The sequence below is a fragment of the Pleurodeles waltl genome, chromosome 3_2 (genome assembly GCF_031143425.1).
Source record: "Pleurodeles waltl isolate 20211129_DDA chromosome 3_2, aPleWal1.hap1.20221129, whole genome shotgun sequence".
NCBI classification, from domain to species: Eukaryota; Metazoa; Chordata; class Amphibia; order Caudata; family Salamandridae; genus Pleurodeles; species Pleurodeles waltl.
This window is the reverse complement of record NC_090441.1, coordinates 188,776,990-188,798,763: the sequence shown is the minus strand read 5'-3', so window position 1 is coordinate 188,798,763 and position 21,774 is coordinate 188,776,990. Positions and strand designations below refer to the sequence as shown.

The following is a 21,774-nucleotide window of genomic DNA, read 5'->3' as shown; positions in this document are numbered from 1 at the left end:
CCTCAGAGCCTTGCTTACGAATGCCCTTTCCAGGGGGGCGTGCCAGCGTTTCTCCCGGGGGTGTGGAATTAAAAAAAATAATAATAATAATCTACGTGTCCAAGGGACAGGTTGCTTCTTAAATCTACTTCTCCTGTTAAAAAAAATAAATAAATCTGTCCCTTTGGTGGCATGTGGCATGTAGTTCAGTGACAAATTATGGCAGCAATCTCATTATGTAGGAGCTCTAAAAATAGCCCCTCTGATTATGCAGGACCAATACGGTAGTAGGACTTGAACACTAGCAATTTCAAGCCCTACTATAGCAATTTCCTTATGTTGCCACCTTTCCGCATATCTACATACTGGGGCTGGAGGAAGCAGTAAGCAGTAGTTCCAGGGCTGGAATGCTTTTGAGCCTGTGCAAACCTACTAACTTGCATGTTTTAAGGATTTTTATCAGGTCTTTAATCTTTTCTCCTACTGTAGAGTAAATTTACTCCTGACAGACAGAAGTAGAAACTCTTCCAGGGTTAGGAAAAAGTGGTTGGAGGGAAAGTGAACTTGTAAACTCGCAATAGATTTTCACATGAGCAAATCTACACATGCATATTTGCACGTGCTAAAAATACAGTTCATAAATATTTTCCAGGAGTACCATTTCCTGGTCTAATTCAAAGACTTATACCATGGGTGCACTTTTGTGACTGTCTTCAAGAATTGGGCCCCTAATTAGGTCACATATGGACACCGTGTGCTTCCCCTACAATTACGCTCTTACGCAATCCACGCTTAGCCTTGCCTATTACCAGCTTGGGTCTGAGCCCCTTCCTGTCATACAACTCGTATCTCAATTATGACTCCCCGTCCCCTATACACAATAGATGTATCCTCCTTCTCCCCCCTCATGCCCTCTTAAGGCTGTAGCCAACAACAGGAGTGATATTAGCAGTGTTTAGCAGTGACTTTAATTATTATTTTTTTTTTTACATAGTTTCAAGTTACATCTTTCGCACTCCATTGCGCAATTGCGCTGTACCAGTTCATAATTGTGTGCAAACAGATTGCAAAACTATTAACAGTAAACTGTACTGTTGTGTGTGCATAACAGATTAAAAAAAAAACATATGGACACAAATATTACCTCAACTGCAGACAGTTTCTTTCCCTGTAAACTGGCAGTCAAACAGCTTGTGCTGCAATGACTTGGGCTTACTTGTTCCAAAGACAAAATAAACCTGAAAACTTGTTGTCCTTGACCTCAAACAATATGTCTTGGGTGTCGAGGTGTTGGAAATCCACACCTATGTTCTCCTCATGGCATATGTGCGTGACTGCTGTTTCCAGTTATGGATCTGCTCTATTAGACTCTCCTTAACGCCATGAAATGCTAACTCGCCCTTCTGTTGATTGCAGATGGTCGCCAGTAAATATCTGTATGACGAAGGTGAAGAAGAGGAGGTGTTCAACGATGAGTGGGGAACAGCTGGCAATGTGGATGTGCAGACTGTCAACGCTCTGGAGATGGGTTTCCTCCGCGCAATTGTAAGAACTCACATGTGCCTTAACTTTATTTGTGACTGCTGTTTATCATTAAAAATGGAGATTGCAACATCATGCTAGGAGAAGAAGCAAATTCTAAGTCCTGCATGCCAATATGGTTGATTGTCATTGCTCCTTTAGGCAAAGTCACAACTTGTGGTGAGAGACTGGCAGCAGGAATGTGTAACAAAGAAAGCATCCTACAGAAACTGTGGTGTAGATAAGAGTGAAGGTTTGATAAGTGGTGGAGGGTAATACTAAATGGGACAATGAATCATGGATTGTGCCTTTCTCTGTTTTCAAGGGACAAAGACATGACCTTGTAATTGCTAGCCACGAAGGCAAGGCAGGAGGGGGTGAGTGTGTACCGGCACTTAGGGGTGCTTTGATTTTCAACATGAGCACTCTATGCATTGTGCAGTAGCCCTTATACTTGTTGCATTCTTTTGAGTACACTGCCCATCCTGGGCCTCTTGATGAGATATTTGTGAGTCTGAGGCAGCCACTGAGCCCTTCAGATCTAGTTTCCTACGTTTGTCACAAGACTAAGATGTTCCATGATTTAAAGGGTGAAACGTAAGAATTCGATCCATCAACTTAGCATGCCTGTAGTCCTAACTCACACTCCCTCTTGTCCTGTAACACTATAGTACCTCCACTTGTTCACTACCTAATTGTTACCAACCTCTCTAGGCAAATAGACGTTAGCAATGGTTGTGTCCAAGAGCTGCTATGTACCCATTACTGACCTGGACCTCTGCGTCAGCACTACTCACTTGGTCTCTCACTGTAACTGTAATTTATGTCCCAACCCCCCTGAACATCCATCCACGATCGTTGCTGTCCTCTTTGGGCTTCCCCCTGACCTGTCCTTCCTTCTACTCACTCACATACATAATCTCTATGAAGGCCTCTGTCTCCCCCCTACAGCCCTCCCTTCACCTCCGCTCTCACAATGACTCGGGTCTGTGCCCTAACGTAAACTGCTTTTCTGCTTGTAGGAAGCTGGCCTGGTGTACGGTGGGTACCTAAGGTACTTAAACCTTATACCAGGTCCAGGTATCCCCTATTAGTGTAGTGTTTAGAAGCCAGGCTCTCTACAGGTAGCTGTGGATGAGCAGCCAAAGCTTATCTAGGAGACATGCAAAGTTCATGCCTTACCACTGTTGTGTCACAGTCCTTACACACATGAAAGAAAACGCTCAGTCGTACAAAAATAAAGGTACTTTATTTTTGGGGCAAATTCTCACAAAATACTAGAAGGGCAATCCTCCAAAATGAGGAAAGTAATACACTAAATATGTACACTAGCAATCAGAAATAGGCATAGAAAAGTTTAGAAAACAGTGCAAATAGCAATAACCAATAGTGACCCTGGGGGAGCACAAACCATATACTAAAAAAACAAATACGAACGTAAGACCTCCACCTATGTAAGTGGAATATGTAGAGGGGAGCTGGGAGTACTAGAAACCCACAGAGGTAAGTAACACAGGTACCCCGAGGGACCAGGAAAGCAGGAGTAATTCACTGGGTTTTACCCAAACCACCCAAAAGGAGGAAAAGACACCCAGAGAACACTGCAAGAAACCAGCGGTGGATTTCAGAATACCTGTGAAGAGAGGGGACCAAGTCCAAGAGTCTCAGTGGAGTCCAGGAGGAGTAGGAGCTACTACCCACCCAGCTGTACTTGCAGAAGTTGGTCGACTGGTCAGCACTGCACCTGTGAAGCTGGAGAAGAGTTCCTGATAGATGCAGAAGATGTCCTACGCTGGAGATTGTGAAGATTGCAGACAAATGTTGGTGTAGGAATTCCACCAGCAAGCATTGGCAAAGACAATCTAGTGGGTAGTGAAAAAAATGGTGCTGCCGGGGACCAGCAAGGCCCAGGAGGACTCAACTCGTGGCGGTGGGGGGGGGGGAGGAGACCCTCGGTGTTGCAGAGAGTCCACAGGAGCAGATGCAGCACCCACAGGAGTCCCACGGGGACACAGGAGTTGCAGAAGGAGCCCACGCAGCACTACCAAAGAGGATCCCATGCCGCCGGAGAACCACGCAGAGGGCTTTGCAGGAAGGAGTGCTGGAGGCTGGAGCTGCACGTTGCCTGAAGATCTCTTGGAGGAGATGCCAACAAGCCTTGGCAGCTGCAAAAGACAGTGCACGGGGATACTGTCCTGCATGGAAAGGCAAAGGCTTACCGCCACCAACTTTGGACAGCTGGCAGAGAGGACCAAGAAGACTACTCCCGACCACCACCTGTGATGCAGGATCTACTCAGCTCAATATGAGGGGAGATCCGCACAGCTGGTCATAGTTTGCTGTAGGTGCCTACGGTTGCAGGGGAATGACTCCTTCACTCCAAGGTAGATGTCCTCCTTTTTGTGCAGGCTGATGAGTTGCTGTCTTCTGAGGATGCATGGCCGGGGAAATGTTGCAAAGCTGGCAGGATTCGTGGAAACAAAGTTGCAGAAGAGTCTTATTCATTGTTTGCAGCGTTGTCGGTTCCTGGAGGGTCCAGTCACAGTTCCAGTGGCTAGAATTCGAAGTGGAGGTTGCAGAGGAATCCTGCTGGAGTCTTGCAAGCCAAATCAGAGGACCCACTCCAGAGAGACCCTAAATAGCCCTAAAAGGGGGATTGGTCACCTAACCAGGTAAGCACCTATCAGGAGGGGGCTGTCACCTGCCTGGACTGGCCACTCAGATGCTCCCAGAGTTCCCTGCCAACCTTGAAAACAAGATGGCAGAACCCAGAGACCCTCTGGAGGAGCTCTGAGCACCACCCCTGGGGTGGAGATGGACAGGGGAGTGATCACTCCCCTTTCCGTTGTCCAGTTTTGCGCCAGAGCTGGGACTTTGGGAGGGAAGGGGCGGCCCCTGAACCGGTGTGGACTGGTTTATGCATGATGGAGACCAAATGTGCCCTTGAAAGCATACCAGTGGCTTGGGGATGCTACCCATCCCAAGCCAGTCACACATTTCCAAAGTGAGAGGGTGTTACCTCCCTCTCCCCCAAAAAATCCTTTGTTCTTCCTTCCTGGGCCTGTTCAGATCAAGCAGCAGGAGTGCAGAAACCTGTCTGAGGGGTGGCAGCAGCTCGGTCTGCCCAGAACACCATGTGAGACTGGTGGTAGCAATGCTGGGGGTCCTCTAAGGAGCCCCCAGAGTGCATGAAATAATACTTCCAATACTGGCAACAGTATTGTGGTATGATTCCGACATGTTTGATACCAAACATGCCCAGGTTCGGAGTTACCATTATGTAGCTGGACATAGGTAGTGACCTATGTCCAGTACACATGTAAAATGGCGTCCCCGCACTCACAAAGCCCAGGAAAATGGATCTGGAGTGCCCTCACACATAGGTACCTGCACCCTGCCCTCTGGACTGAGAGGGCCTACCATAGGGGTGACCTGTAGTGAAAACGGGCGCATGCACCCAATTCACGCAGACTGCAATGGTAGGCCTGCAGATCCCTTTGCATGGGCTCCCTAAGGGTGGCAGAATAACTGCTGCAGCCCATAGGGATCCCCTGGAACACCAAAGCCCTGGGTACCTAGGTACCATATACTAGGGACTTACATGGGGGGGGGGGGCAGTATGCCAATTGTGGAAAGAAAAAGGTACAGTTTACAGGAGTAAACATAACTACTGGGGTCCTGGTTAGCAGGATCCCAGTAGACAGTCAAACACACTAACAGGCAGAAAATGGTGGGTGGCCATGCCAAGAAAGTGGCTACTTTCCTACACTACTATTAGCCTACTTTCCTGGGTCTCTGACTCTCAATTCCGCTTGTCTTGGAGTCTTACTAAATATGATTGGTCCATGTAGCCTGTCAGCCCAACCTCCTGAACTTTGCTGCCTGCCTTTTCCTCTGCAAGGCGTTTCCTACCTGGTTGCCATTATGACTGCCTTCTATCATTTGTCATTCTACTGCAGCAGCAGAACAAGGCTTGGTGGTGTCTAGGCTTGGTGTGTATGGTTAGATCACCAAAGTTATTTCTATATGTATAGAGTAGGGCAATACCTCAGGATGCATTTGATCCGAAGCACAATATTTCCTAGACCCCTAGATGCCTGGAGATTTCGTCTGCAGGAAGGCACTGCAATGTCTTTCAATTCCCATCCTCTGCTGTGTTCTGTGTTTCGTATGCATCGACGACAGACAGTAACATCTTGTCTCCTGTGCTATAGGACTGGAGACTATTCACTGACCCCAAGGAGTTTTTCCAAGTTCTCAGTTGGCTGGAGGGCCGGTAAGTGTGCAGAGATTGCTAGCATTTTTTGCTCTATTTAAGTCAGACCAGAAACCATATTTATCAGATCTGTATGACTGCATCAGCACTAATTCGGTGTACAAAGGCACACAGCTTGCAATCCTCTCCTTTTCTGGGGATAGATTCTTAAAGAAGGAAAATCATGGGCGTAGATCTTGTGGATAGTGCCCAGCATATTATGTTTCGCTGCACATATGAGACATTAAGATGGAATAAGTTCAAACTGACATAATTGGAAAGGATTGCTTTCTTATAGTAACATTAGCCTCGTACCTAAGACTTTAATTGAACTGAAAGCATGTACTACTTAAGCTGCCTATATGCACAATGACTGGTTTTTAGGTTCTGTTTTGTGAATTGTGCCTCCAGTACTTTTTAAGTTGAGCGCGCAAGCTCTCTGACATGTTGTAAACTATCTGTGGGCTTTTAGCCACACCCATCACTATCATGTGTTCCTGGCCTTGCCTTTCAAAAATCCTTTATCATTGTAAGGAAATGCCTCCTTGGCATGGTTGCCCCCTGACTTTTTGCCTTTGCTGATGCTATGTTTACAATTGAAAGTGTGCTGAGGCCTGCTAACCAGGCCCCAGCACCAGTGTTCTTTCCCTAACCTGTACTTTTGTATCCACAATTGGCAGACCCTGGCATCCAGATAAGTCCCTTGTAACTGGTACTTCTAGTACCAAGGGCCCTGATGCCAAGGAAGGTCTCTAAGGGCTGCAGCATGTCTTATGCCACCCTGGAGACCTCTCACTCAGCACAGACACACTGCTTGCCAGCTTGTGTGTGCTAGTGAGAACAAAACGAGTAAGTCGACATGGCACTCCCCTCAGGGTGCCATGCCAGCCTCTCACTGCCTATGCAGTATAGGTAAGACACCCCTCTAGCAGGCCTTACAGCCCTAAGGCAGGGTGCACTATACCATAGGTGAGGGTACCAGTGCATGAGCATGGTACCCCTACAGTGTCTAAACAAAACCTTAGACATTGTAAGTGCAGGGTAGCCATAAGAGTATATGGTCTGGGAGTTTGTCAAACACGAACTCCACAGCACCATAATGGCTACACTGAAAACTGGGAAGTTTGGTATCAAACTTCTCAGCACAATAAATGCACACTGATGCCAGTGTACATTTTATTGTAAAATACACCACAGAGGGCACCTTAGAGGTGCCCCCTGAAACCTATCCGACTATCTGTGTAGGCTGACTGGTTCCAGCAGCCTGCCACACTAGAGACATGTTGCTGGCCCCATGGGGAGAGTGCCTTTGTCACTCTGAGGCCAGTAACAAAGCCTGCACTGGGTGGAGATGCTAACACCTCCCCCAGGCAGGAGCTGTAACACCTGGCGGTGAGCCTCAAAGGCTCACCCCTTTGTCACAGCCCAGCAGGGCACTCCAGCTTAGTGGAGTTGCCCGCCCCCTCCGGCCACGGCCCCCACTTTTGGCGGCAAGGCTGGAGGGAACAAAGAAAGCAACAAGGAGGAGTCACTGGCCAGTCAGGACAGCCCCTAAGGTGTCCTGAGCTGAAGTGACTCTAACTTTTAGAAATCCTCCATCTTGCAGATGGAGGATTCCCCCAATAGGGTTAGGATTGTGACCCCCTCCCCTTGGGAGGGGGCACAAAGAGGGTGTACCCACCCTCAGGGCTAGTAGCCATTGGCTACTAACCCCCCAGACCTAAACACGCCCTTAAATTTAGTATTTAAGGGCTACCCTGAACCCTAGAAAATTAGATTCCTGCAACTACAAGAAGAAGGACTGCCTAGCTGAAAACCCCTGCAGCGGAAGACCAGAAGACGACAACTGCCTTGGCTCCAGAAACTCACCGGCCTGTCTCCTGCCTTCCAAAGATCCTGCTCCAGCGACGCCTTCCAAAGGGACCAGCGACCTAGACATCCTCTGAGGACTGCCCCTGCTTCGACAAGACAAGAAACTCCCGAGGACAGCGGACCTGCTCCAAGAAAAGCTGCAACTTCGTTTCCAGCAGCTTTAAAGAACCCTGCAAGCTCCCCGCAAGAAGCGTGAGACTTGCAACACTGCACCCGGCGACCCCGACTCGGCTGGTGGCGATCCAACACCTCAGGAGGGACCCCAGGACTACTCTGATACTGTGAGTACCAAAACCTGACCCCCCTGAGCCCCCACAGCGCCGCCTGCAGAGGGAATCCCGAGGCTTCCCCTGACCGCGACTCTTTGAACCTAAAGTCCCGACGCCTGGGAGAGACCCTGCACCCGCAGCCCCCAGGACCTGAAGGACCGGACTTTCACTGGAGAAGTGACCCCCAGGAGTCCCTCTCCCTTGCCCAAGTGGAGGTTTCCCCGAAGAACCCCCCCCTTGCCTGCCTGCAGCGCTGAAGAGATCCCGAGATCTCTCATAGACTAACATTGCGAACCCGACGCTGGTTTCTACACTGCACCCGGCCGCCCCCGCGCTGCTGAGGGTGAAATTTCTGTGTGGGCTTGTGTCCCCCCCGGTGCCCTACAAAACCCCTCTGGTCTGCCCTCCGAAGACGCGGGTACTTACCTGCAAGCAGACCGGAACCGGGGCACCCCCTTCTCTCCATTCTAGCCTATGTGTTTTGGGCACCACTTTGAACTCTGCACCTGACCGGCCCTGAGCTGCTGGTGTGGTGACTTTGGGGTTGCTCTGAACCCCCAACGGTGGGCTACCTTGGACCAAGAACTGAACCCTGTAAGTGTCCTACTTACCTGGTAAAACTAACAAAAACTTACCTCCCCCAGGAACTGTGAAAATTGCACTAAGTGTCCACTTTTAAAACAGCTATTTGTCAATAACTTGAAAAGTATACATGCAATTTTTATGATTTGAAGTTCCTAAAGTACTTACCTGCAATACCTTTCGAACAAGATATTACATGTAGAATTTGAACCTGTGGTTCTTAAAATAAACTAAGAAAAGATATTTTTCTATATAAAAACCTATTGGCTGGATTTGTCTCTGAGTGTGTGTACCTCATTTATTGTCTATGTGTATGTACAACAAATGCTTAACACTACTCCTTGGATAAGCCTACTGCTCGACCACACTACCACAAAATAGAGCATTAGTATTATCTGTTTTTACCACTATTTTACCTCTAAGGGGAACCCTTGGACTCTGTGCAGGCTATTCCTTACTTTGAAATAGCACATACAGAGCCAACTTCCTACATTGGTGGATCAGCGGTGGGGTACAAGACTTTGCATTTGCTGGACTACTCAGCCAATACCTGATCACACGACAAATTCCAAAATTGTCATTAGAAATTGATTTTTGCAATTTGAAAAGTTTTCAAAATTCTTAAAAGACCTGCTAGGGCCTTGTGTTAGATCCTGTTTAGCATTTCTTTTAGAGTTTAAAAGTTTGTTAAAAGTTTGAATTAGATTCTAGAACCAGTTGTAGATTCTTAAAAAGTATTCCAACTTTTAGAAGCATAATGTCTAGCACAGATGTGAATGTGGTGGAACTCGACACCACACCTTACCTCCATCTACAGATGAGAGAGCTAAGGTCACTCTGTAAACTAAAGAAAATAGCAATGGGCCCCAAACCTACCAAAGTACAGCTCCAGGAGCTTTTGGCAGAGTTTGAAAAGGCCAACCCCTCTGAGGATGGCAACTCAGAGGATGAAGATAGTGACTTGGAGGGAAATTCCCCCCCTCCAGTCCTACTTAGGGAGAGCAGGGCTTCTCAAGCCCTGACTCCACAAATAATAGTCAGAGATGCTGGTTCCCTCACAGGAGGGACCAACAACTCTGAAATCACTGAGGATAACTCCAGTGAAGAGGACATCCAGTTAGCCAGGATGGCCAAAAGATTGGCTTTGGAAAGACAGATCCTAGCCATAGAGAGGGAAAGACAAGAGATGGGCCTAGGACCCATCAATGGTGGCAGCAACATAAATAGGGTCAGAGATTCTCCTGACATGTTGAAAATCCCCAAAGGGATTGTAACTAAATATGAAGATGGTGATGACATCACCAAATGGTTCACAGCTTTTGAGAGGGCTTGTGTAACCAGAAAAGTGAACAGATCTCACTGGGGTGCTCTCCTTTGGGAAATGTTCACAGGAAAGTGTAGGGATAGACTCCTCACACTCTCTGGACAAGATGCAGAATCTTATGACCTCATGAAGGGTACCCTGATTGAGGGCTTTGGATTCTCCACTGAGGAGTACAGGATTAGGTTCAGGGGGGCTCAAAAATCCTCGAGCCAGACCTGGGTTGACTTTGTTGACTACTCAGTGAAAACACTAGATGGTTGGATTCAAGGCAGTGGTGTAAGTAATTATGATGGGCTGTACAATTTATTTGTGAAAGAACACCTGTTAAGTAATTGTTTCAATGATAAACTGCATCAGCATCTGGTAGACCTAGGACCAATTTCTCCCCAAGAATTGGGAAAGAAGGCGGACCATTGGGTCAAGACAAGGGTGTCCAAGACTTCAACAGGGGGTGACCAAAAGAAAGGGGTCACAAAGACTCCCCAGCAGAAGGGTGATGAGACAACCAAAACTAAAAATAGTAAAGAGTCTTCTACAGGCCCCCAAAAACCTGCACAGGAGGGTGGGCCCAGAGCCTCTTCACAAAACAATGGGTACAAGGGTAAAAACTTTGATCCCAAAAAGGCCTGGTGTCATAGCTGTAAACAGCATGGACACCAAACTGGAGACAAGGCCTGTCCCAAGAAAGGTTCCACTCCAAACTCCCATCCAGGTAACACTGGTATGGCTAGTCTCCAAGTGGGATCAACAGTGTGCCCAGAGCAAATCAGGGTTCACACTGAAGCTACTCTAGTTTCTGAGGGTGGGGTGGATTTAGCCACACTAGCTGTCTGGCCGCCTAACATGCAAAAATACAGACAGCAACTCTTAATTAATGGGACTAGAATAGAGGGCCTGAGGGATACAGGTGCCAGTGTCACCATGGTGACAGAGAAACTGGTTTCCCCTGGCCAATACCTGACTGGAAAAACTTACACAGTCACCAACGCTGACAATCAGAGAAAAGTACATCCCATGGCAATGGTTACTTTAGAATGGGGAGGGGTCAATGGCCTGAAACAGGTGGTGGTCTCCTCAAATATCCCAGTGGACTGTCTGCTTGGAAATGACCTGGAGTCCTCAGCATGGGCTGAGGTAGAGCTAAAAACCCATGCAGCAATGCTGGGTATCCCTGAACTGGTGTGTGTGAAAACAAGAGCACAATGCAAGGCACAGGGTGAAAAAGTAGAGCTGGAGTCTGGAAAAATGGCCCAGCCTACCAAGAGAACAGGAAAGTCAGTTGGGAAACCAACTGCAACACAGCAAAAGAAAGGGAACCTCTCTTCTCAGGAAGAAGTTCTGCCCTCTGAGGGAACTGAGCCTTTGGAGCTTGAACCTTATCAGGTTGAGCTCTTAGGCCCAGGGGGACCCTCAAGGGAAGAGCTGTGTAAGGGACAAGAAACCTGTCCCTCTCTTGAAGGCCTTAGGCAGCAAGCTGCTGAAGAGTCCAAAGGCAAGAAAAATGGAACACATAGGGTCTATTGGGAAGATGGGCTCCTGTACACTGAGGCCAGAGACCCCAAACCTGGTGCCACTAGGAGAGTGGTAGTGCCTCAGCTGTTCAGAGAGTTCATCCTAACATTGGCCCATGACATTCCCCTTGCTGGACATTTGGGACAAACCAAGACGTGGGAGAGGTTAGTCAACCACTTCTACTGGCCCAATATGTCCAACATGGTTAAGGAGTTTTGCCTCTCCTGCCCCACCTGTCAAGCCAGTGGTAAGACAGGTGGGCATCCAAAGGCCCCCCTCATTCCACTTCCAGTGGTGGGGGTGCCCTTTGAAAGAGTGGGTGTGGACATAGTTGGTCCACTGGAACCTCCCACAGCCTCAGGAAATATGTATATCCTGGTAGTAGTGGATCATGCTACCAGGTATCCTGAAGCTATTCCCCTTAGGTCGACTACTGCCCCTGCAGTAGCCAAGGCCCTCATTGGTATCTTTACCAGAGTGGGTTTCCCTAAGGAGGTGGTGTCTGACAGAGGTACCAACTTCATGTCAGCATACCTAAAGCACATGTGGAATGAGTGTGGAGTGACTTATAAATTCACTACACCTTACCATCCACAAACTAATGGCTTAGTTGAGAGATTCAACAAGACATTAAAAGGCATGATCATGGGGCTCCCAGAAAAACTCAAAAGGAGATGGGATGTCCTCCTGCCATGTCTGCTTTTCGCTTACAGGGAGGTACCACAGAAGGGAGTAGGGTTCTCACCCTTTGAACTTCTGTTTGGTCATCCTGTAAGGGGACCACTTGCCCTTGTTAAAGAAGGCTGGGAGAGACCTCTCCATGAGCCTAAACAGGACATAGTGGACTATGTACTTGGCCTTCGCTCTAGAATGGCAGAGTACATGGAAAAGGCAACCAAAAACCTTGAGGCCAGCCAACAACTCCAGAAGTTTTGGTATGACCAAAAGGCTGCACTGGTTGAGTTCCAACCAGGGCAGAAAGTCTGGGTTCTGGAGCCTGTGGCTCCCAGGGCACTCCAGGACAAATGGAGTGGCCCTTACCCAGTGCTAGAGAGGAAGAGTCAGGTCACCTACCTGGTGGACCTGGGCACAAGCAGGAGCCCCAAGAGGGTAATCCATGTGAACCGCCTTAAGCTCTTCCATGACAGGGCTGATGTGAATCTGTTGATGGTAACAGATGAGGATCAGGAGGCAGAGAGTGAACCTCTCCCTGATCTTCTGTCATCAGACCCAAGAGATGGCACAGTAGATGGAGTGATCTACTCAGACACCCTCTCTGGCCAACAGCAGGCTGATTGTAGGAGAGTCCTACAACAGTTTCCTGAGCTTTTCTCCCTAACCCCTGGTCAGACACCCCTGTGTACCCATGATGTGGACACAGGAGACAGCATGCCTGTCAAGAACAAAATCTTCAGACAGTCTGACCATGTTAAGGAAAGCATCAAGGTGGAAGTCCACAAGATGCTGGAATTGGGAGTAATTGAGCGCTCTGACAGCCCCTGGGCTAGCCCAGTGGTCTTAGTCCCCAAACCTCACACCAAAGATGGAAGGAAAGAGATGAGGTTTTGTGTGGACTACAGAGGGCTCAATTCTGTCACCAAGACAGATGCCCATCCAATTCCAAGAGCTGATGAGCTCATTGATAAATTAGGTGCTGCCAAATTTCTAAGTACCTTTGACTTGACAGCAGGGTACTGGCAAATAAAAATGGCACCTGGAGCAAAAGAAAAGACAGCATTCTCCACACCTGATGGGCATTATCAGTTTACTGTTATGCCCTTTGGTTTAAAGAATGCCCTTGCCACCTTCCAAAGGTTGGTGAATCAAGTCCTTGCTGGCTTGGAGTCCTTTAGCACAGCTTATCTTGATGATATTGCTGTCTTTAGCTCCACCTGGCAGGATCACCTGGTCCACCTGAGGAAGGTTTTGAAGGCTCTGCAATCTGCAGGCCTCTCTATCAAGGCATCCAAATGCCAGATAGGGCAGGGAACTGTGGTTTACTTGGGCCACCTTGTAGGTGGAGGCCAAGTTCAGCCACTCCAACCCAAGATCCAGACTATTCTGGACTGGGTAGCTCCAAAAACCCAGACTCAAGTCAGGGCATTCCTTGGCTTGACTGGGTACTACAGGAGGTTTGTGAAGGGATATGGATCCATTGTGACAGCCCTCACTGAACTCACCTCCAAGAAAATGCCCAAGAAAGTGAACTGGACTGTGGAATGCCAACAGGCCTTTGACACCCTGAAACAAGCAATGTGCTCAGCACCAGTTCTAAAAGCTCCAGATTATTCTAAGCAGTTCATTGTGCAGACTGATGCCTCTGAACATGGGATAGGGGCAGTTTTGTCCCAAACAAATGATGATGGCCTTGACCAGCCTGTTGCTTTCATTAGCAGGAGGTTACTCCCCAGGGAGCAGCGTTGGAGTGCCATTGAGAGGGAGGCCTTTGCTGTGGTTTGGTCCCTGAAGAAGCTGAGACCATACCTCTTTGGGACTCACTTCCTAGTTCAAACTGACCACAGACCTCTCAAATGGCTGATGCAAATGAAAGGTGAAAATCCTAAACTGTTGAGGTGGTCCATCTCCCTACAGGGAATGGACTTTATAGTGGAACACAGACCTGGGACTGCCCATGCCAATGCAGATGGCCTTTCCAGGTTCTTCCACTTAGAAAATGAAGACTCTCTTGGGAAAGGTTAGTCTCATCCTCTTTCGTTTGGGGGGGGGGGTTGTGTAAGGAAATGCCTCCTTGGCATGGTTGCCCCCTGACTTTTTGCCTTTGCTGATGCTATGTTTACAATTGAAAGTGTGCTGAGGCCTGCTAACCAGGCCCCAGCACCAGTGTTCTTTCCCTAACCTGTACTTTTGTATCCACAATTGGCAGACCCTGGCATCCAGATAAGTCCCTTGTAACTGGTACTTCTAGTACCAAGGGCCCTGATGCCAAGGAAGGTCTCTAAGGGCTGCAGCATGTCTTATGCCACCCTGGAGACCTCTCACTCAGCACAGACACACTGCTTGCCAGCTTGTGTGTGCTAGTGAGAACAAAACGAGTAAGTCGACATGGCACTCCCCTCAGGGTGCCATGCCAGCCTCTCACTGCCTATGCAGTATAGGTAAGACACCCCTCTAGCAGGCCTTACAGCCCTAAGGCAGGGTGCACTATACCATAGGTGAGGGTACCAGTGCATGAGCATGGTACCCCTACAGTGTCTAAACAAAACCTTAGACATTGTAAGTGCAGGGTAGCCATAAGAGTATATGGTCTGGGAGTTTGTCAAACACGAACTCCACAGCACCATAATGGCTACACTGAAAACTGGGAAGTTTGGTATCAAACTTCTCAGCACAATAAATGCACACTGATGCCAGTGTACATTTTATTGTAAAATACACCACAGAGGGCACCTTAGAGGTGCCCCCTGAAACCTATCCGACTATCTGTGTAGGCTGACTGGTTCCAGCAGCCTGCCACACTAGAGACATGTTGCTGGCCCCATGGGGAGAGTGCCTTTGTCACTCTGAGGCCAGTAACAAAGCCTGCACTGGGTGGAGATGCTAACACCTCCCCCAGGCAGGAGCTGTAACACCTGGCGGTGAGCCTCAAAGGCTCACCCCTTTGTCACAGCCCAGCAGGGCACTCCAGCTTAGTGGAGTTGCCCGCCCCCTCCGGCCACGGCCCCCACTTTTGGCGGCAAGGCTGGAGGGAACAAAGAAAGCAACAAGGAGGAGTCACTGGCCAGTCAGGACAGCCCCTAAGGTGTCCTGAGCTGAAGTGACTCTAACTTTTAGAAATCCTCCATCTTGCAGATGGAGGATTCCCCCAATAGGGTTAGGATTGTGACCCCCTCCCCTTGGGAGGGGGCACAAAGAGGGTGTACCCACCCTCAGGGCTAGTAGCCATTGGCTACTAACCCCCCAGACCTAAACACGCCCTTAAATTTAGTATTTAAGGGCTACCCTGAACCCTAGAAAATTAGATTCCTGCAACTACAAGAAGAAGGACTGCCTAGCTGAAAACCCCTGCAGCGGAAGACCAGAAGACGACAACTGCCTTGGCTCCAGAAACTCACCGGCCTGTCTCCTGCCTTCCAAAGATCCTGCTCCAGCGACGCCTTCCAAAGGGACCAGCGACCTAGACATCCTCTGAGGACTGCCCCTGCTTCGACAAGACAAGAAACTCCCGAGGACAGCGGACCTGCTCCAAGAAAAGCTGCAACTTCGTTTCCAGCAGCTTTAAAGAACCCTGCAAGCTCCCCGCAAGAAGCGTGAGACTTGCAACACTGCACCCGGCGACCCCGACTCGGCTGGTGGCGATCCAACACCTCAGGAGGGACCCCAGGACTACTCTGATACTGTGAGTACCAAAACCTGACCCCCCTGAGCCCCCACAGCGCCGCCTGCAGAGGGAATCCCGAGGCTTCCCCTGACCGCGACTCTTTGAACCTAAAGTCCCGACGCCTGGGAGAGACCCTGCACCCGCAGCCCCCAGGACCTGAAGGACCGGACTTTCACTGGAGAAGTGACCCCCAGGAGTCCCTCTCCCTTGCCCAAGTGGAGGTTTCCCCGAGGAACCCCCCCCTTGCCTGCCTGCAGCGCTGAAGAGATCCCGAGATCTCTCATAGACTAACATTGCGAACCCGACGCTGGTTTCTACACTGCACCCGGCCGCCCCCGCGCTGCTGAGGGTGAAATTTCTGTGTGGGCTTGTGTCCCCCCCGGTGCCCTACAAAACCCCTCTGGTCTGCCCTCCGAAGACGCGGGTACTTACCTGCAAGCAGACCGGAACCGGGGCACCCCCTTCTCTCCATTCTAGCCTATGTGTTTTGGGCACCACTTTGAACTCTGCACCTGACCGGCCCTGAGCTGCTGGTGTGGTGACTTTGGGGTTGCTCTGAACCCCCAACGGTGGGCTACCTTGGACCAAGAACTGAACCCTGTAAGTGTCCTACTTACCTGGTAAAACTAACAAAAACTTACCTCCCCCAGGAACTGTGAAAATTGCACTAAGTGTCCACTTTTAAAACAGCTATTTGTCAATAACTTGAAAAGTATACATGCAATTTTTATGATTTGAAGTTCCTAAAGTACTTACCTGCAATACCTTTCGAACAAGATATTACATGTAGAATTTGAACCTGTGGTTCTTAAAATAAACTAAGAAAAGATATTTTTCTATATAAAAACCTATTGGCTGGATTTGTCTCTGAGTGTGTGTACCTCATTTATTGTCTATGTGTATGTACAACAAATGCTTAACACTACTCCTTGGATAAGCCTACTGCTCGACCACACTACCACAAAATAGAGCATTAGTATTATCTGTTTTTACCACTATTTTACCTCTAAGGGGAACCCTTGGACTCTGTGCAGGCTATTCCTTACTTTGAAATAGCACATACAGAGCCAACTTCCTACAATCATCATTGGTAAAAGCTTTACGCTTGTCCCTCCTTGGGGGCGGTTTGGTTACTGCCTTGCAGACTGACACTGTTATACAGATAATTGCACATTTGCTGATACGTTTGACTGCGAGCGAACTTAATTTTCCTTTTGTCTCTCCCTCGCACTGATGCTGGCCGTGGCTCTGAAAATCGGCTGCTTATGTGAACTGTTTTACTTTTCAATTTATGTGGCAAGAAAAGTCCAGTTAGGAATTTACAATGTTAAAGGCTATAAATCGACCAAACGCAAAACCCATTGCATTGCAAATGTTTGTTTGAGAGTGGTCTCAAGTTGAATTTTTATAGATTGTAGTCATGCTTACAGCTTTTGGTATTCTTACATCTTGTTTTTATTTGTATGGTACATTTTGTTAATTTGTAAAATTTGACATGTTGATCGTACTAGCTATTTCCTCTTTTCAGGGTAGCAGAACAGCAGGGCCGGAGTCGTGGTTGGTTCACCTACACTGATCTGTGTGTGCTTCTGGAGCAGTGTGTGTGGCAGCAGGCCCTCAGCCAGTTCTATCATCATGTTGCCAAGGTAAGGGTCCTGGCGTCAGACATACATACATTTTCACAATGGACAATTAATGGCTACCACGGTCCTTTCTTCTGAGCTTAGCAGATGTTATTGGCGTGGCCTGGTTTCTGTTTTCAGGTTTTCTTCAGGTAGTTTGCTTCTAGATAATGTACTTAGCAAGCACCATTGATGTAGTAAATTTTCTATTTCCTTTCACGGTCAGCTGATTTGGGAACTCATCTCTTTTACAGTGCTCATCGGGTGTTCTGACATTAAATTACCCCTTTACTCTCGCAGAATGTTTGTCATGTGCGTTTTGGCCTTGTTGGTGGCTTTGCCATTAATGATCGCTTATTTTCGTGTGCGAGTGGGCTTGCTTGTATTAATGGATATCTTGTGTTTTTTCGCAGTTGGCATGCATTTTGGGAGTTGTATATCTGGCCGGTGTCGCCACTCTCTTTGCATCTGTTGCCGTGGTGCACCAAGTGGCTCATGTGAAAAATGTCTCCATGGCCGTGGCCCCATCTGGGGAACCCCTTTTGGACGACGCATCATTGCTGAGTCCCCAGGCACCACATCCGATCCTGAGCCCCCATGCAAGTCTTCAGCTTCCTAACCCACAGCAACCTCTTCAGACCCTCCTGGCTCCATCCTCCAGCCGCCCACCAGATATCGCACTGTCCTCCAACCACGATAGCGGTCCTCCTGTTAGATCGGTCACTCGGCCACGTCTTTTGGAGAACGACACCCTGGAGAAGCGATCTGGTGTCACTGCTACTGCGCTTTACCTCTGGGGCTCTGTTCTAACAGCACTGACCTACAACGAAATGCCCGATTCTGATGAGGAACCCATGCAGACCACCACCTGCTGCCCTAAATGTCAAAGATGTCAACCAGGCTCTCGTTTATCTGGACCTCACCCCAAATTCAACCATTCTGAATCCTTCCGTCATGTTGGTCGCATTCAATCTGGACTGGTCTCCCCTGGATCTCTTGCAACTACCCTGTGCAAAGGTTTCTCCTTCACCAACAGACCTAACAACTGGAACCCCTCCCCAGGTTTGGTCCCAGACAGCCTTCACGTAGCAGCGGACTTCATGAATCCCCTGGTCCAGAAACAGTGCTCCCTGAAAACAGAGACTGACTTCAGCCGCTTGAAAACTTTCATTGTTGCAGGATGAGAATGGTACATGTGACTAACTGAGAAATAACATTGGTAAACTGGCTCATGCTTGCACATGCTTGCTGCCTGCCCAGTACTGAAGTGCAACGCCTGCTGCTAAAAAGATTTTGGTAAGCTCAGTGAGCTTCGTAGCAGATCTTACCATAATACAGAGTAGCAAATAGAAAGGCGGCTTTGCAGTTGTTGCATCTCCCTACTGCACAGGCGCTTGTCTCTTTATGCATTTAGACACATTAGCACACTCCACAGGTAAGTGGGGAGTGCATTCACATAATAAACCATATTGGGAAAGTTGTTGGTCTTTCTGCAGAGGTATTACTCTGAGTTTTGTTAGAAAACAATTGTTAGACCCCACATTTTGGCTTCCATCAAGTTCTTGATTTGCAGTCTTCTATTTACCTGGCAGGTCATAGGGCACTAGGATTGTCTATGTGCAGTGAAAGTTATAGGGGTGATGGAATCCTGTTGTTCCTTAGGCCCTATTGCAGTTGGACATTGTACAACATTGTGCAAGAGCTGCTGCCAGTTTGTCTTGAAGAGGAAAAATAAAGAGCAGGAAGATCAAAAACAGTTCTGCTTAGGGGATGTAACCAGATCATGTCCATCGCTTGTTACTTGCAGATAAAATCTCCAAGTATCAGGAGCGCTTACTAACTTTAACTTAGTTGGTGCAGATGGTTTGCAGGTTAATTTAAACCCTGCATGGAAAGGCTTTTTCCTCTAAACCAAGTGGCCTTCCTTCTGCCATCATAGTACTATGTATCCTGATTGCACGGCAACTAACTGCAATCCATCAAAGTAGGAAATCAACTTTTTTGAGGCGGTGGAACAAAAATGGTCAGGAAATGTATATTTTAGTTTAAAAAAGAAAAGAAAAAAACACCGGGAAGATAGTCTTCCTGCATGAAACTTTAGGAAGGTGGGATGTTCTAAGTGGACCTTTGCCCACACACCTCCTACTCTCAAACTCTCATTTCTGTGATCTGTCCCTGGTTGACTTGACTGCATACTGTTTTTTTTTTTCTCTGCAATGGAAATAGTGCATCATAAATATTCAGAAAAGTCTACTTTTTTGTGGCGTGAGTGCTGGCATTAGCCTCTTCAACTTCTAGTTTGAACTGGAATCAGGCTGGGTTTCATCAAACCCTGGGGAGGTCTTCTCCCAGTGGTAACTGAAGTTGGGTTCTGCAGCATCCTCTTGTCATGGAGTTAAAGCATGACCCGGTGAGCGATAGCTCAACGCTCAGTGTATCTCCACCTATGACCTGTACTTCCCTCCCTCCACCAATCCCTGAAACCAAACAGTCCTCCTCTCCTGCCCTTTGAGGGATTCTGCCTTTTATTGGCAACTTGCCGTATTTGCATTCAAAACTTTGGCGTGCCGTCAAAAAGAGGGTTTATTGTAATTAAGACAAAATGGTGAAAACGACAAATTCGCTCAAATCCTAGGCAGAGGACTGTTGCTGTTACGTTTGCAAACATACCTATTTTAAATAGTTTGTTTGCCTAAATTTCAGAGCAAAGAAGTGCCGTCCCAGGAGTTTAAAAGTCTTTGACTTTGCATTCTTTGTAGTATATATTTTTTCCTGCGCCTGCTCATTGCAGGCTTATGAGATCCCAACTCTGCAGGACCGGGTCAAAATAAAACGCTTCTGGTCTAGAAGAACATTGAAGAACCTTCAAAAGAACATTTTGTATGTCTAGTTGTCCGCCGCCTGGTTTTCAAATAACCTTTTGAATTCAAAGTAGCATTAAATGAGAAGGATCACGTATTAAACCCCCTCTGCTTAGGTCTTCTAGGGAAAGTGTGTTCCTCGCATGGTGGTTTGGTTGCAGCGGGAAAACAACAAGGCCATGAACTGTTGATCTTGCACTTCTGAAGCAGCAACACAGTAATAGCCAAGAGTCTTTCACTAGAGATTAAAAAACTGTTCTGCTGTAGTTTTCCATAGTGGGACCTTGAATTATCAGACGTTATCAAATCAAAAAGAGTTTCTTTGCTTGACAGAGTTTGCCTCGAGAAAGCCAACTACAAATAGCACTTTTGCAATTGGATATTTGCTTAGTTTTTCAACCTCTTTGAATTTGTGACAGAAAACAATAAAGCACTTCTTTACTGCATGGCCTACCCTCTTTTCAGAGACTAAACTGTTTTTACGTGATTTTCAGCTAATTGCGCAGGAATGAGCTTGGTGTATACAAGAATCAAGGGCTAACCCTGCTTTTATTGTCTGTAGGCGTCCGCATATGTGGACAAGTGCTGCCGCAGAACGAATGGCTCAAGTATGCATAATGTACACAATGCTGGCACATCTGCGACTAAAAATATGCACAACCTCAGTTTCTGTAGAAATGTGGGTTCAGTAGAAGCATCCTCTACGCAATAAGCAATAGAGGCTTGGCATTGCTTTAAAAAAAAAAAAAAAAACTTTTTTTATATATATGCTCCTGTTCTTGAATATTCAGGGAGTGGTGTGGTGGGTAGCATGAAAACTGGGAGCTCAGAAGAAATAATAGTCTGACAGCTCAGTGTCTATAAAAAACACACTATTGCTCAACACCTAGTGGAAAATCATCCTCGTTTGTTCTTGCAATATTTATATAGTTCTGCACCATGCAGGTGCTTAGCTGTATTAGGATTGCACCAGGTACAGACTAGCCAGGGGGTGAGTGATTGCTAAATCTGACATGGTTTGTTTCTGTTCCAGAGAGGTGGCCCACTCAGATTGAGTAATTTTCTCCCATTGAGTTGACTGTAGTGTCAAATAGGGTTTTATGTTTTAATCCGATTTGGGCTTAGTTGGCATATTTACTTATGAATAAATTGATCAATGGTGCATCAGGCTGTATAAGACATTAAAGGCACAGGTTCCCTAAAGCTGGATTCTAAATTTCAGCATATCTTCTTTTGGATGGGAAAATTGGAGTTAAAGGAATGAACAAAGTCTGAATTTGTGAATAAGGTTCGCAGGGGAAGTGTTTCAGATGGCTAGGGGATGCCTTTATCAAAATTCGAGGTAATCCCTTCTGTTTGTAAACAGGGGGTGGGTGCTGCAGGGCACTTTATTGTTTTTTTTCTGATTTAAAAGTTGCGGACTAGTTTGAGCTGCTGGTCCAGTGACCCAATGGGACTTAAGGTGAAATTGTTTTGGGGGAATGTAAAGTTGTGAAGGTGCGAAGGTCGGTGTATGAATAAGAGAAAACATGGGAAGTAAAGTTCAGAATGTCTAGTGCTGAGCGCACTTTGGGGTTCTAAGCACTGATTGCAATGTTCACGTCTGCGAATGGGTGCAGGACTTGGATGACCCCTCTG

At 47.5% G+C, this 21,774-nt stretch overlaps 1 protein-coding gene across 1 annotated transcript in view; it reads left to right on the top strand.

Moving 5' to 3' along the window:
• CNPPD1 (cyclin Pas1/PHO80 domain containing 1) overlaps nt 1-20,582 on the top strand; it is a 45,654-nt gene extending 25,072 nt beyond the window's left edge. Inside the window, exons 5-8 of the mRNA XM_069227143.1 lie at nt 1,396-1,524; nt 5,715-5,776; nt 17,182-17,299; nt 17,689-20,582. Of these exons, the coding sequence (XP_069083244.1) occupies nt 1,396-1,524; nt 5,715-5,776; nt 17,182-17,299; nt 17,689-18,459 (1,080 nt within the window). The 3' untranslated portion in view covers nt 18,460-20,582. The remainder of the gene's footprint in view (nt 1-1,395; nt 1,525-5,714; nt 5,777-17,181; nt 17,300-17,688) is intronic.
• The last annotated feature ends 1,192 nt before the right edge of the window (nt 20,583-21,774 follow it).